General features: G+C 33.5%; 1 protein-coding gene across 1 annotated transcript; it reads right to left on the bottom strand.

Annotated features, from left to right (window-relative positions):
• Nucleotides 1-2,415: 2,415 nt before the first annotated feature.
• On the bottom strand, nucleotides 2,416-12,600 carry LOC146158968 (high affinity cationic amino acid transporter 1-like). Its single transcript, XM_083385697.1, has 10 exons — nucleotides 12,455-12,600; nucleotides 11,791-11,910; nucleotides 10,914-11,042; nucleotides 9,602-9,757; nucleotides 8,760-8,864; nucleotides 7,610-7,756; nucleotides 6,964-7,186; nucleotides 4,304-4,443; nucleotides 3,348-3,488; nucleotides 2,416-2,712 (listed from the first exon to the last, which is right to left on the bottom strand). The coding sequence occupies exons 1-10, from the start codon at nucleotides 12,558-12,560 to the stop codon at nucleotides 2,537-2,539; spliced, it is 1,443 nt and encodes a 480-aa protein (XP_083241823.1). The 5' UTR covers nucleotides 12,561-12,600; the 3' UTR covers nucleotides 2,416-2,536.
• Nucleotides 12,601-16,351: the final 3,751 nt, after the last annotated feature.

Here is a 16,351-nt window from a genome sequence, read left to right as displayed (position 1 = left end):
CAGGGGTGACTATCCAAACTTTTTCGAGCCGCATTTTGACCTTAACTCGGTGTTATGTTATTTTTTGGAATATAAATATAGTACAACTCGCCAAAGCCTCGTTTTGCCCGGCAAATTGTTTACGTCAACGATTTCCGGTGATTACGACTAGGGATGTTAAAATTAGAATATCGGATCCTTAAGTTCGAATCCAACTTTTCCGTTTTAAATCAGGTAACTAGAATTAATGTAATTTTCTTGCTTTACAGTGGAAGGTTGCGCCTAATTGTCCATACGCGAGTGGCAAGTTTGGAAAAAAGTCTTTGAACAAACAATTACTGTGCTTTCTTTAAAGGTAGCCATACATAGTGTACATGTTTTTTTCGGGCGATCAATTACTTGCCAACAGGGGCGTATCCAGAAAAATTTTTTTAGCACTTACGTAGTTAAAATAGTCGAAAAGTATATGAATTGGTAAACTGCGAGAAACATCAGTACCGCCTAACTCGACGTTATAAGCGAGAAAAGGCGGAAACCGCTTGATTTATTGTTGTTAATTGTCGAACACACACTTGCTAATCAGCCAACCTGAACAAATAACGAAATGCGAGAGAAAAAATATCCCGCGTTTACGGTCGACCAAACAAGAAACGAAAAACGGCGTTTTGCGCTCGACCTTCGTTTTGCATTAGCTTAAGACGCGTGAGTCGTGACCCAATTACATTAAAAAACACGCAGCTTCGGACGGTTAGTTTAAGCGTTGACCAAAACGAACAAAACAACGATATTGTCACTCATGAAAAGGGGGGGGGGGTCCGAACCCCCATAACCCCCCCTGGATACGCCACTGCTTGCCAATAACCTTCACCAAATCATTGTGTCAATCAAATGTGATTGTGTTATCGGTTAAGATGTAATGCCAGATGCAAATATTTCCAAATTTCCTTGGCGTTATGCTCCAAAAATTAAATTCCATCATATAAAGCAAAGTACGCTACGGGGCTACTTAAGGTCATCTTAAAGCCATTATTTAGCGACGTTACGCCAAAGCGTCATTTCCAAGTAATAGCAATTCTTTTTTTTTAACATATCAGGTTCTTCTTACATTTCAGGTTTAAAAGTGTGCTGTAAAGATAAAAATTGATTACCTCGAAAGACAGCACGGTTGTGCTCTTCGGTTGTCTCCATATTACAACGCTAAGTGCAATTATTAATATTCCAAGAATGCAGACGAGCAGAATTCCGTACCACTGCGATAAATTTCCTTCGCCCCAAACCAACAGGACGCAAAGCAGGATCATCAACAACACTAAAACATTCATATTGTTTCATATTTAAAACGACAGAGGTGATTAAACCGGTAAACAAAAATCGCTATGTAAAAATATTTAAGAAATTTGCGTGAAAACCAGGGCTGTGTTGCCGGTTTGCTACAGTCGAATTTGGGACTTAGAAAGCCTATTCCCTAAATCTGACTCCGGTGTGTCCAGGCGCAGTACCAAAAACACACCACAAGACTAACAAAGCAATGTTCAATATCTAAAGCAGGATAATCCATAATATCATAAAATTAGGACCAACGACATAATTCAGCCAAATACGCAGTAATATACAGAACAGAATAAGATCGAAATCTGCTGAATAAGACCCAAACCTGTCGGAATAAGTAGGTCGACTAAATTTATCGAAATAAGGCGTAAACATAAATGGTAAAATATTGCTTAAAACTGAGGGGTTTGAAATTGGGTTAGGGTTGAAGTTATAAGGGGAGTTCTTGTTTTTTTCGGCCGGAGACGGACTTGGGAGTCGCACTCGGGCTGTAATTAACCGACTCCACAGCCCTTGTGGAAACTAATAAATAGGTCAAATATGAACTTCAAGAAAATTAGAAAGAAAAACATGTTAAGAAAAAACAAATTGTTTTCTTTAGGCAAGTGGTTCTTAAACTTTTTGAGACACGCCCCCCTTTTACAGTTTTCGCGCCCCACCTTGTTTCAAAATTAAAAAACATAAGCATAACAGCAATTTATTTCCAGGTTAGTTGCATTAATGCGAAGGATGTAACTGTTTGTTGGATACAAAATGTTTAATTTGAGGATTAGTAGCAGGGAAGTATCACTTCGCCTAAATGTTTAGTCAGTATCATATAGAGTTTGTAAATTTCTCGCGCCCCCCTTGTGAACCTCACACGCCCCCCAGTTTAAGAACCACTGCTTTAGGCATACACCAGTGTTTTTCAAACTAAGTGGCGCGACCTAAAATTGGGTGGCCATTTAATTGAATGCAGTAGTTCGCGTGGTTAGATTTATGAAAACCGTTCCAGAGCAAGATTTCTTTAAATTTAAGAAAACTGTGACAGAAATACGAATACACGGCCTATATAAGTTAAATTCGAATTTATTTATGCTGATCGTCTTTTGTTTTGTTCACTTGTAAAAAGCTCATTGAAGAGAATAGGGCCGCCAAGGCTTTAATGTTATATTTAAGCTTAATATTTGGGTTGCCAAGAAACAATGTTGAGAAACACTGGCCTGCGCTTTAACGTTCCTGTTTAATTTTATTCTATACTGTAAAGGAATTTAACTATAAGCTGAAATGTGTAATAAGGGTATTCCAGAACCTTACCATCTAGTACTATTGATGACGTCACAATGTTGCTTGTTACGTTTGTTGGATAGAAACTTTGGGGAAAGCAGAGCCGTTCCAAGGAATAAGAAGTCTTAAAATTCTCATCTGCAAATCAATGTATAGTATAAATAGAGCTGGTAAATTTGAATGAGCATCAATAAAACATATGTAAGCAATGTCTTACCTTTGAAAGGTTTGAATACATTTATCATAAAACATACTTATTTTTTGTTATGTAAAAATATGCGTGTTGAAAAAAATATGCATAGACTCTTTTACTTTGTACTTCATAAATATTTATAAATTGATAAGCGACATGACAAAGATTCTACAGCACACAATGCTAATAGTACACAGATTATTGTACCATGTGCCTTCGGAAAGGCCATTCCGGAAATAAGTTTAGCCTAATCAGGAATGTAATGCAAGCATAGGCGCCGACTTTGGTTTATCACAGAGTTGCCAAAAAATTCCCGCGAAATATGACGTCATATGGAGTAACATATGCCTAATTTTTAGTATCCAATCCTTTCATTTCTTGATAAATGAAGTAACTAATTTTTTTAACACTGCAGTTTTTTCCTTACAATTTAGTGGGAAAATCACTTTAAATGTTTTCATTTCCCTTATTTTGCTTGTATAAGCACAGTAAGGACGTCATTTAGTATCGAATCACTATGTTTTAAATATCTGATATCGGTATCCAATTAAAACGTCAAGTATCAGGCATCCCTAGTTACCAGGATCAGAAGAAGATTCAGTGGCGTCTGGGCGAAATCGAAGAAGCAACACAGAACAAGCAACGAGTGTGTATGCCATCAGGGTTCCAATTGACATCATGTTCACCAGATCGTCCAGGTCAAATATGAGGGCCATAATTCCTAACAATCAAAGTTTAAAAGCATTTTCAATCTCGTCGGAAACAAACATTGCACTTATGCTGATAGAGGAATGGGCTAAAATTTAATTTACATATAGAAAGTCTAGTGTTGTAAACAAGTCGTTTTGAAAAGACTTAAGTCCCAGTCAAGTCATTCGTAAAATAACTCCAGTCCAAGTCAAATCTTTACGAATAAATAACAAGTCCACTCCCAGTCTAAGTCAAGTCGTAATTAGAGCAAGTTAATTTCAAGTCAAGTCCTTGTTATAAAAATAAAACGTTAACATATAGACTCGTCTGAATCTGAGCATTAACTCAAGTAAAATATATCATAAACGCAACACATAGCGAGCTAACTATTTTACGTGCCAATATGAAGACAAATAAAATCAAAAAGTTCCTAATGAAAAAAGTTCAACCCAAAGTCAAGACAGGTCATTCGAAAAATGTGACTGATTTCAAACATCACTGAGTAAGGCGCTATTATTAGTATGACAATAAATTTACTACTTTTAATATTTTGAATTGCCCTGTAACGTCTAAAAGATTTATTTCCTGTATCAAGAAACCAACTAATAAATCATTTGAATAAAGTGACTTAAGTCAAGTCAAGTCATTGACTTAAGTCAAACAACCCTGAGAAAGGCGTTAGTATTAGTATGACCATAACTTTACTGCTTTTAACATTTTTAAGTGCATAGTGATGTAACACACTTATCTCCTGTAACAAGAAAAAACTGATTCATCAGCAATTTCGCTTAACACACAGATAACTAAAAATTTAAAAAAAAAAAAAACATTTAAAAATATATTAACCTGACATAACTCCGGATGCGATGGTGGCGAGCACAGGTGATCTGGAGCCTGACGAAAGCCGCGCGAAAAATTTAAAGATGAGACCATCACGAGCCATTGAGAAAACAATCCGTGGCATACCGACCGCTGCTCCAAGCACACTAGCACGTACGAAAATTAAGTGTTTTTGCACAAAAATACCATATTTGGTATCGAATTGCGATACTAGTAGTCCAAAATACCCGGTATAGATATCGAAATAATTGCAAGTATCAAACATCGCTAGTTGCCAGCAAAATTAAAATAGATCACCATATAATCAAGGACAAAACCGATTATTTTACTTTCACAAAATACTTTTTACCTGCATGAAAGTTTTACAACTTTATTGTTACGAGTAAACAAAGTTGTTGTGATTTGGTTTTGTAATTAATATGCCCATCAAGATTTAATTAAATAGCAAACATATATTTTCAACTGTGTAAAAAACAAGTTTTACACAAGAAAAACAAACTTTAAGAAGTGATAGGATGTTGTTTGCTTCGCTTACACCAGGGGTTCTTAAACTTTTTTTACCACGGACCCCTAAAATTTTTTGGGAGCTCGCGCGGACCAAGCTAGGCAAAAAAAATTTAAAATGACGTCATAAATTTACGTCACAATACAAATAGACTCAAATCTGCTGATTTCGGTCCAAAAATGTGAAAGTGAAATGGAGTCTTATTACAGTCAGTGTAAAACCGTTCTATTTTGAATTAAATTGTTCTCTTTGATAAATTGATTTACTTCTAAAATATACACAAACTGGTCCATAGACCCCAGTTTAAGATCCCCTGGCTCACACCTTCTAATAAATGCATAATCACTTTTTTTATAAATTTAATCACAATTCACCAAATCTGTCATATTAAACCGATGATAAAATGTACCATTGCTACGATGTGTCACATTCCTTAACAGAATTGTTTGCAGCCCGAGAGAATGAGATTCAATCCAATTAAAAGCAAAATTAAAGCAATCTGAGCGCTAGGCATTTCTTCATGGAACAACAAAACCCTGAACAAAAAAGAATGACGAGCAATTAAAATATTTTCCACACAATCAATATGAACGATAGATAAAGCATGCACAATGTTTGAATACTAAATTATACAAAAATCCTGTGAGTTTGATAAATCATTTAATGAAGTAGAAATAAAGGTTGTGGAGTCTGAGTCCGACTTGTGTAAGCCTATCTAAAACTACCCGAGTCCCGAATCCTACTTGCGCATGCGCAGTACCAAATTTGGAAACTGTAAATTAAAAAGACGCTGTTTAGTAGGCGCCATACTCGGTTAGGATGGATTTCTGCAGATTTGCCTAATTCGGGATAATTTTTTCGGTTGGAGTAGGACTCTGGTTATTTTTAACAGACTCCGCAGCCCTAGTAAATTACTTTTAAATGACTTTATCTTTAGGACATTGTTTACAAATTATGGGACTTTTCAAACCAACAGTAAAATACGATTCTTCAAGAAGGAAATATCTACAAAGTTGCTGGTTTACTGACTTAAGATTTGACAAATTGATTAGACAGGACTGTTTGGTTTAAGTGTTTTTTTCATTTCACATGATTTGGACATAAACCTGCGATAGTGCTATGTTTATATTTTTGTTCTGTTGAAAAAATTGTAAGGTTTAACAAAATACCAAGTTGTACAGATTTTGTCATATACACAAAACAGTGGACCGAAGTTGCTTTGGCTTTTTAAAGTGTTTTTAATGTAACAATTTGAAAGTACGTTTTTACTCAACAAACTTAATTACATTGGATCTGAAAAAAGCCAGGTTTAAACATTCCAACTAAACAAGTAAATGCTGTTTATGACAGTGCACAAAATCTATGAATAAATGTTGCACAAGCAATAGAATGATGCAAAGTCACGTTGCAGGTGATATGTATAGCAGAATTAAAAATAAAACAGTCACACAATTGTATTACTTATTAAGCATGAGTTTCAAAAATATGAATGAAAAACAGACTGAAGTTTCAATTTAAAGCAGTGTTTTTTTTTTCAACCATTTTTCGCGGCGACCTGAATGCTAAGTGCAAGTAAATAACAGCGAAGCTATTTTTTAATTAGGATAATGTTTTTTAATTAGGAAGTCTGTATTTCTCACACAAATCTTGCTCATAACCACACTTACTAAATACCCATGTGAACTATTTCAGTCAGCGACCCAACCAAATTAAACGTCAACCCAATTTTAGGCAGCGACCAATAGGTTGAGAAACACTGCTTTAGAATGATGTATCTTTTCTTGAAATTTTGCTAATGAAATGTGAGGCAAATAGCAATCAAGCCTTTCTTTAATGATGCTTATAGTTATGATGAGTTCTTCTTGAACTTATAACGTTCGATAATTACGTAACGGAAAGTTGAGGCAATGTTAAAACATTTTTGTGGTAATTTTTGTTTTCGTTCGAGAGTAATCATTCTTGAAGTTCAAAAAAATGACGCGTCCTACAATATCTGTTGCGTAACAAAGGCATAATTGTCCTTTCCGGCCAAAAGAGCCAAAAAGCTTTTTGTAGTGTCAATTAACAAAAAGCTTGTTGTCGTGTCAATTAACTTTCGCAGTTCGTGTTTGACAAAGGCTTGAAACAGAGCCTAGTCATCTTGTTGACTGCCAAGCCTTACCTTGCAATTAGAGCACACATTGAGCCTACTGCGATTGGTTTGGACGCCCAATCCATCCCTACATATTTAAAAGCATAAGGAAGTGGTGCGTCTTCGTCAAGCAAATAGTAAGGTTGCATTAATGTGAGGGCCCCAGACACAGTGATGTAGGCAATTAAACAGGTGAGCAAAGTAAGAACGATAGAGCGGGGAATGCTTTTCGATGGGTTCTTGGCTTCTTCACCTGAAATAATATTGAAAATTAACACGACTGTAGAAGTGTAGAACTTGGCTTTTACCTATCATCGATATGACAGTAATTAGGTAAACACTCACTATCTGCCGATGGAAATATAGCTGAAATATAAATATTTCAGATAATGACATTTAATCCTGCCAAGGAGAATTCTAACTACACAAATTAACACAAGGGACTTAATTCCGGTTAAAAACTTGTAAAATGAATTAAAAATAAAAAATAAAATCTATTTGTTAGTGAACAGCTACACAGTGCTGCATGAAAAATTGCAGGTTTGATTAACGTAAAAAAAATAAAAGGGTATACAAAATGGAATAAAAAAATGTAGTGCCAGTCAATTCACATTAGCCATAACAAATTATAATAAAGGTATATTAAAAAAATAACAATATATAGTTTGTTTCGCACCGACACAAGCGATTGTGTCAAATCCAACAAATGCAAAGAAACAGGAGGCTGCTCCTTCCATCATCTTGGAGAATCCGAAGGGAAGAAAACCACCATTGCCAGCATTCGGGTGTGAACCGGGAAGCAAGTTCCAGTTATTTATATCGGCTGGAATGTTAGAATAAAATTTGGCCTAACATACGACTATAAAAAACAAAAAGATTAACAGTTGATGTGTCTTAAGCCTTACATACAAAGTGTTGTAAACAATTTATTTTGAAATGAATTTAGTCCCAACTCCCAGTCAAGTCATTTGCAATATAACATAAGTCCAATTCAAGTCATTTGCAAACAACCTCAAGTCCAAGTCTGGTCATTTGTACAACAACCTAAGTCTAAGTCAAGTCTTATTGACTAACAAGTCAACTCCAAGTCAAGTCCTTGTCATAAAAATTATAGAATAAACTAGTTATTAGAAATGGTAAACCAGTCCAATTATTATATATGAGCAGTAACTCAACTAACAAATATCACTAAATGCAACATAAAGCAAGCAAATAGTTTTATGTGCAAAACTTAAAATAAATAACCTGATTCGAAAAAAAAATGCTTATAAAATGAAAACACTTCACTTCAATTCAAGGCATTTGTCCGAAAGACTTGAGTGAAGTCAAGTCATTTGCCCAAAAGACCTAATTATAACACTGCTAATTACAATAAAATTTAGTCTAACATATGACTATAAATGAAAAAAAGTTACACAGTTGATGAGTCAAAATATTCGAGAAATCCATACTTTTTCTCAGTTTAACTTAACTTTAAGGTAATGAATCCTCCTATTATGTAAAAAATGCAAGTTTAATTAAATAATATTCAAAGCAAAAAAATTTTTTTTGATCCTAACTTGAAGAATCAAGTTGGTTCTATAAACTTTGCAATTAGGCTAATTTAGAAAATACAAAGACACAGAAGTTCACAATTACATACATGGTGAGTAGAAAGACCTTTAAATTTCCTAGTCACATTATGGTGAAGTTACTTCAAGTAGCCCAGTATTTAAAAATAAAACATATTAGTTATAATCAAAAATATGCCCCAGATTAAACAAACAATCGATAGAAACACAACCAAGCTACTTTAACCATTACTTGTTATAGTTTTCTTTTCAAACCTTTTATAAATCCAGCGATTGCACAGAACAGCAAAACAAAGATGTTGATTACAGTAAGGACGGACATAAACAAACTGGAGAGTTTCATTCCAATCGAAAGTAAAACTGAAACATGAAATGAAAAGGTTGTCGATACATAACATGGGAAAGGCTTGCAAAACGTTTGAGTTAATATGCAAAAAAAGCATATTGAATATTTTTACAGGTAAAAGACTTTAGTATAAAAAAAAAGTCAGGAAAAAATAAAGATAAGCATAAGCAAATCTACAAAGGTGGAATATTCTGCATTTAAAACTCTTAATAAATAACTTATCTACAGTTTATGAAATATAACTTGAGATACTTAATTTGCCTTAAAATTATGTTGGTTGTATATTGTTTATCAAATTTAAGGATTTCAAATAAAACATATATATATACATAAGGATTTACAAATGTGTTTCTATAATTTAGTCTAACTGTATTAAGTAATCACACTAATCAGTTAACATCTTAAACAATGGTTCTCAACCGGGGGTCAGGGTCATTTCTAAGGCTTGCTTTGGTGGTGCAGCAGCAGAAATCACATTAAAATAAATATGTCAAAAAGTAATTTGGTGTTGTCTGTTACTTCGCTTAACATAAGATGCGCTACACAGATATACTGAATTAGCAAAACGAACTAAACACAGATTTTACACCATAAGGCATCCGCGAGTATTCGTAAGCATTAAAAAGGGGCCACGGGAACAAAAAGTTTGAGAACCACTGATCTAAAGAAGATTAGTCAACCTAAAAATTAATTTTCTTTACATATTTTACTGTTCATAAGTTCGACAATCGCTACTTTTTTATGTATTAACCTGTAACAACAGCAATTAGGCCGACTGCCAGGAAATCTGGATATGTGGCAAAACCGGCCACGTCCATTGGCATTGCTTTTATCATTGCAGTTGAAATAGTTTTGTTAGTGAGTGAATCCAAGTTTGCGCTCCATGCTCGTGCCACGCTCGATACACCTGAGAAAACAAAGCAAACCATCACGCTCAAAGCATATCTTTGTGAGCACATAATTATATGAGCTGAAACACTTTAGAAAGTAAGGATCTCCCGCGGACAATAAAATGAAAAAGAAAGATTCATTCGAATTAAGAAACTGATGATGCCTTATAGGCGTAATATATATATTTCTGTAAGATTTTAAGAAATGATTTTATGTTTTATCTGTTTTAAAAAATAAACAGTCTTAAGATCACATAATTATATATTTCAATGGCTTCCAATTTAAAAGAAAACAAACATGGATTTAACTTCTTAAGTGATATTATGTTTTTTGTAGCTTAGTGTTACATAATGGACTTTGAACAGAAAATTTAACACACTTATGGGAAGCTTGGAATTTATATTCAACAAAAAAAAAGATGCAAAAGGGACTTTAAAGCAAAAAAACAACTAGGTAAATTCATGTCAATTAAAACATTGCAATTAAATTTCTTTTTAGGTATAAATATAAATATTAACTTTTATCCAGAAGCCAAAATCATTTAGAATTTACAGGTGAGATAAAATATAAATAAAATGTGCAACAAACATGTAGACAAAAAAATAAAATTTACCAAATATAATTTTAAAGCAAAGTATAAATTAGAGTTGCAAATTTAAAATATAAAATATATGAGATGTATAAAAATGTTAAATACAACCAGGACCCAGGACAATATATAAGTGGAAAATTATGACCCGCCAGGCCGCCAATCAATTTAATTCAGCCCGTGGCCTATTTTTCTTAGGATACATTTAATTAGTAAAAACAAGCTTAAATTTTTAATTGTTTTGTTTGAAAATTTTTATCTGTGCTCAATGCGCCACGTACCCCTCTAAATCTACATTAAAATTTGAACTGCAATTTTTTGTGCTTTGCACGAAGCCTTTTCTTAAAATTGGATTTTAGTAGCACACAGCTTTTAAGATCCTATTTTTGGCCTGGCCCGCCACAACATTTTATGTTTCTATGCGGCAAAGAAAATGCGAATTGCTCACCCCTACTTTATGCAGATAACTAAATCAGACACATTCAACATTAGATTTTTGTGCGCTGAAACAAACCATCAGTTGCACAAACAAGTGTGTGATATTTGTCAGTCCTTAGACAAAATTAAAAACTAAATACTGTACCAATCACATATTCCAATATGAGATTCCAACCAATGATGAAGCCACAAAGTTCTCCAATGGTGACATAACTGTAGATGTATGCCGAGCCTGCTTTGGGAACACGAGCGCCAAACTCTGCATAGCATAAACCTAAACACAAAAGGCAAGATTACAGAACACACCTAAATATGATAATGCTTTCCAGCCATACCATAGCTGTCAATTACAGGGGAGTATCAGGTAGCCGTATCCATTATTAAATACAAACATTTAACATATATATAATTAAATATATATATAACAGCCGAATGGACTAGCAATGCAAGTGTTAAGATCAGAGTCAGACACTTTAAAAAAGTTTAAAAAAGATATGTCTAATTGCTTGCAAAGGCTACATTCACCTAATATTTAGCAGTGTTTTTTATGACACCTTTTAACTTTCCTGTTTAACCTGGTAGTAGACTTTTACTGAGAAATTTAATGTGCTACAAATAAACTTATTTTTGTTTAAATTAGTATTTCATGTAGCCTGCTGTGTTCTTAGTTGTTTAATGTGACTTTAACAAGTTAAAAGTAAAATAGAAAGTAAGAGAGAATGCGAAACTGTTTTTAGATAAAAAAATGTTTCAAAATGCAGTTTTATATGTAGTGCTAAAAATACTATAAATTGACCTTTTTATAGCACAACAGGGACATAACAGGTGCACACAGAACAAAAAATAAGTATTAAATGTGTTACTCAGCAATAAAAATGCTAGCTAAAAGCTTTGCGGAGAATGAAATGACTAAAATAATAAAGTTATAAAACAAACATACTTTTAATACATACATAACAGTTGAACTTGAGGATTATTTTCTATCTCTTACGCTTTGTAAGTTTAGCAATAACTTTAGCTACCTGCTAATAATGATGCAAACGCAGCAACTGTAAAAGAAAGGATGATTCCAGGACCAGAGTCATTCTTTGCTACTGAACCAGCCAGAACATAGACACCTGCTCCAAGTGTACTTCCAACTCCTAAACCGGACACAAAAATGAAATATTGACACACTGCAGAGATGGTAATCCAATAAACACGAAGATCAATTTGAGACACCGTTTTGGCAACATTTTCTCGCCAGAAATACTGTTTGTTGTACCATTTTGGCAAATAAATAAAATTTGTTTTTAGAAAAAATGATTTGCTATGACTATTAATTGTAGGCCTTTGTTTTTTTTAACTTGGGCCTTTGTGCAAATAAATTATTTTCAAAAAGGAAGTAGCAGAGTACAAAAAGGTTGGTAAAGGCAGGTCGGAGCATAAAAAAATTAGAAAAACTGTAATACACTATGTTTGCTTTCTTTAAGTTGATTACATTAGAAGTAACCACCGCCAAGTATATACCATATGAATCTGAATAGTTCGATAAAAAACATTTTTTCCTAAATATAAAACAACACACTGCAATACAATGTGCATTGGACATTGACTGCTCTGGGTCTGGGCAACAGGCCTTATGAATTAAGTTTTTATAGTACTGGAAACAAATGTCTAGTGAAAAGTAAGTATCAGATTTTTTACCAATTGAAACTAGATTGAAAGTTGACAAAGAGCGATGAAGATCAGAAGATTCAGCATCTTCATCATTAATTATTTTCCTTCGCACTAAGCGACTTAGTAAACCCATTTCAAAAAATATAGAAATTAAATTGATTTAGGCTACTACATTTACCTACAACAAATGTATATATTTTAATGTTTTGATTATACTTATAAAGTTATAATGAGCTAAATAAATAATTTTAATTTTAAACACAAATGTATAATGTACATCTACAGTAAATTACACAAAAGTATAATGTACTTTTACTTATATTAAAAATCTCTTTTTTAAATCTGACTCAATTTCAGCTGATGTAGTGATTGCATCATCCTGATCCACGGGCAATGATCAATTTTTTGGCGCTCTTTCACTATTGTACGTGAAAATTTATGCAATAAAAATAATACCGCATACCACAACGCATATTGTTTGAGTTAGGGTGCGGGTTAGCGTTTGGGTGAGGGTGGGTCAAGTAATATTATGTTTATTATTAATAATAAATTGACCCACCCTCAACCAAACGCTAACCCGCACCCTAACCCAAACAATATGTGTTGTGGTATGCGGCAATCGGCATTTGAAGAAAAATTTTTTTATTAATTTTTACGTACAATAGTGAAAGAGCGCCAAATTATACATTGTAATATTTAACATAAATGTTAGCTATATAAACCCCCGCCAAAAAGTGCTAAATAACTGGACGAAAAACTGGTTTCATAAAAGTGTTTACTAGTTGCGCGTCATTTTACATTCAGACAATTGACTATGCAAACAAGAGCGGTTAAGTCAACATGAATAAATTACGAAACAAAACCATAATCATCCTGCCAGGATTTTTTTGATTTTTAGTCTTTTTCAAAATGATATTTTCGTTTAAATGTTTCCAAATGTTTTTGAAAAAATTAAAATGATGTAATAAAAACAATACAAATATTTTACTTGTAAATCAATTTAATGATGCACTATATAAAAATTATATTGAATGTTTCTGAAACTTTTAGTTATTCAAAGTTTCGTCATCGCTATTAGGCATTCTCCTACTTCGTAGCTTTGTAAGAAACGACTTTTAGGAAAAAAATACAAATGCAAAACTTTCCGAACAATAGATTTTTTTCAAACTTTCGGCAGTTCTAGAAGAAATGTTCCTTATTCAAACGACAAAGTCAAAAAAGTGACCCCATACCTGGTTACCCCAACATAATAAATTGTTCGGGGCCTATTTTCGCTTTTTTCATGATACGAGTTTTGGACGTAAAAAGAAGGCAATTTTTAAAAACTTTCCGAACAATAGATTTTTTTCAAACTCTTTGCACTTCTAGAATAAATGTTCCTTATTCAAACGACAAAGTCAAAAAAGTGACCCCATACCTGGTTACCCCAACATAATAAATTGTTCGGGGCCTATTTTCGCTTTTTTCATGATACGAGTTTTGGACGTAAAAAGAAGGCAATTTTTAAAAACTTTCCGAACAATAGATTTTTTTCAAACGCTTTGCAGTTCTAGAAGAAATGTTCCTTATTCAAACGACAAAGTCAAAAAAGTGACCCCATACCTGGTTACCCCAACATAATAAATTGTTCGGGGCCTAATTTCGCTTTTTTCATGATACGAGTTTTAGACGTAAAAAGAAGGCAATTTTTAAAAACTTTCCGAACAATAGATTTTTTTCAAACTCTTTGCACTTCTAGAAGAAATGTTCCTTATTCAAACGACAAAGTCAAAAAAGTGACCCCATACCTGGTTACCCCAACATAATAAATTGTTCGGGGCCTATTTTCGCTTTTTTCATGATACGAGTTTTAGACGTAAAAAGAAGGCAATTTTTAAAAACTTTCCGAACAATAGATTTTTTTCAAACTTTCGGCAGTTCTAGAAGAAATGTTCCTTAATCAAACGACAAAGTCAAAAAAGTGACCCCATACCTGGTTACCCCAACATAATAAATTGTTCGGGGCCTATTTTCGCTTTTTTCATGATACGAGTTTTAGACGTAAAAAGAAGGCAATTTTTAAAAACTTTCCGAACAATAGATTTTTTTCAAACTTTCGGCAGTTCTAGAAGAAATGTTCCTTATTCAAACGACAAAGTCAAAAAAGTGACCCCATACCTGGTTACCCCAACATAATAAATTGTTCGGGGCCTAATTTCGCTTTTTTCATGATACGAGTTTTAGACGTAAAAAGAAGGCAATTTTTAAAAACTTTCCGAACAATAGATTTTTTTCAAACTCTTTGCACTTCTAGAATAAATGTTCCTTATTCAAACGACAAAGTCAAAAAAGTGACCCCATACCTGGTTACCCCAACATAATAAATTGTTCGGGGCCTATTTTCGCTTTTTTCATGATACGAGTTTTAGAGGTAAAAAGAAGGCAATTTTTAAAAACTTTCCGAACAATAGATTTTTTTCAAACTTTCGGCAGTTCTAGAAGAAATGTTCCTTATTCAAACGACAAAGTCAAAAAAGTGACCCCATACCTGGTTACCCCAACATAATAAATTGTTCGGGGCCTAATTTCGCTTTTTTCATGATACGAGTTTTAGACGTAAAAAGAAGGCAATTTTTAAAAACTTTCCGAACAATAGATTTTTTTCAAACTCTTTGCACTTCTAGAATAAATGTTCCTTATTCAAACGACAAAGTCAAAAAAGTGACCCCATACCTGGTTACCCCAACATAATAAATTGTTCGGGGCCTATTTTCGCTTTTTTCATGATGCGAGTTTTAGAGGTAAAAAGAAGGCAATTTTTAAAAACTTTCCGAACAATAGATTTTTTTCAAACTTTCGGCAGTTCTAGAAGAAATGTTCCTTATTCAAACGACAAAGTCAAAAAAGTGACCCCATACCTGGTTACCCCAACATAATAAATTGTTCGGGGCCTATTTTCGCTTTTTTCATGATACGAGTTTTGGACGTAAAAAGAAGGCAATTTTTAAAAACTTTCCGAACAATAGATTTTTTTCAAACTCTTTGCACTTCTAGAAGAAATGTTCCTTATTCAAACGACAAAGTCAAAAAAGTGACCCCATACCTGGTTACCCCAACATAATAAATTGTTCGGGGCCTATTTTCGCTTTTTTCATGATACGAGTTTTAGACGTAAAAAGAAGGCAATTTTTAAAAACTTTCCGAACAATAGATTTTTTTCAAACTCTTTGCACTTCTAGAATAAATGTTCCTTATTCAAACGACAAAGTCAAAAAAGTGACCCCATACCTGGTTACCCCAACATAATAAATTGTTCGGGGCCTAATTTCGCTTTTTTCATGATACGAGTTTTAGACGTAAAAAGAAGGCAATTTTTAAAAACTTTCCGAACAATAGATTTTTTTCAAACTCTTTGCACTTCTAGAATAAATGTTCCTTATTCAAACGACAAAGTCAAAAAAGTGACCCCATACCTGGTTACCCCAACATAATAAATTGTTCGGGGCCTATTTTCGCTTTTTTCATGATACGAGTTTTAGAGGTAAAAAGAAGGCAATTTTTAAAAACTTTCCGAACAATAGATTTTTTTCAAACTTTCGGCAGTTCTAGAAGGAATGTTCCTTATTCAAACGACAAAGTCAAAAAAGTGACCCCATACCTGGTTACCCCAACATAATAAATTGTTCGGGGCCTATTTTCGCTTTTTTCATGATACGAGTTTTGGACGTAAAAAGAAGGCAATTTTTAAAAACTTTCCGAACAATAGATTTTTTTCAAACTTTCGGCAGTTCTAGAAGAAATGTTCCTTATTCAAACGACAAAGTCAAAAAAGTGACCCCATACCTGGTTACCCCAACATAATAAATTGTTCGGGGCCTATTTTCGCTTTTTTCATGATACGAGTTTTAGAGGTAAAAAGAAGGCAATTTTTAAAAACTTTCCGAA

The sequence above is a fragment of the Ascidiella aspersa genome, chromosome 3 (genome assembly GCF_963924565.1).
Source record: "Ascidiella aspersa chromosome 3, kaAscAspe10.2, whole genome shotgun sequence".
Taxonomy (NCBI): Eukaryota; Metazoa; Chordata; class Ascidiacea; order Phlebobranchia; family Ascidiidae; genus Ascidiella; species Ascidiella aspersa.
The sequence above is the reverse complement of the archived record's forward strand: the minus strand, read 5'-3'. Positions and strand labels throughout refer to the sequence as shown.

What these genes read in the sequence shown, in the direction of transcription:
- LOC146158968 (XM_083385697.1), bottom strand. Translation starts at nt 12,560, where the DNA reads ATGGGTTTACTAAGTCGCTTAGTGCGAAGGAAAATAATTAATGATGAA. An exon ending in GTTTGCATCATTATTAGCAG is followed by an intron (nt 11,043 to 11,790) that starts GTAGCTAAAGTT and finishes TTTTGTGTTTAG; the next exon opens with GTTTATGCTATGCAGAGTTT. An exon ending in ATGTGTGCTCTAATTGCAAG is followed by an intron (nt 4,444 to 6,963) that starts GTAAGGCTTGGC and finishes CGTACGTGCTAG; the next exon opens with TGTGCTTGGAGCAGCGGTCG.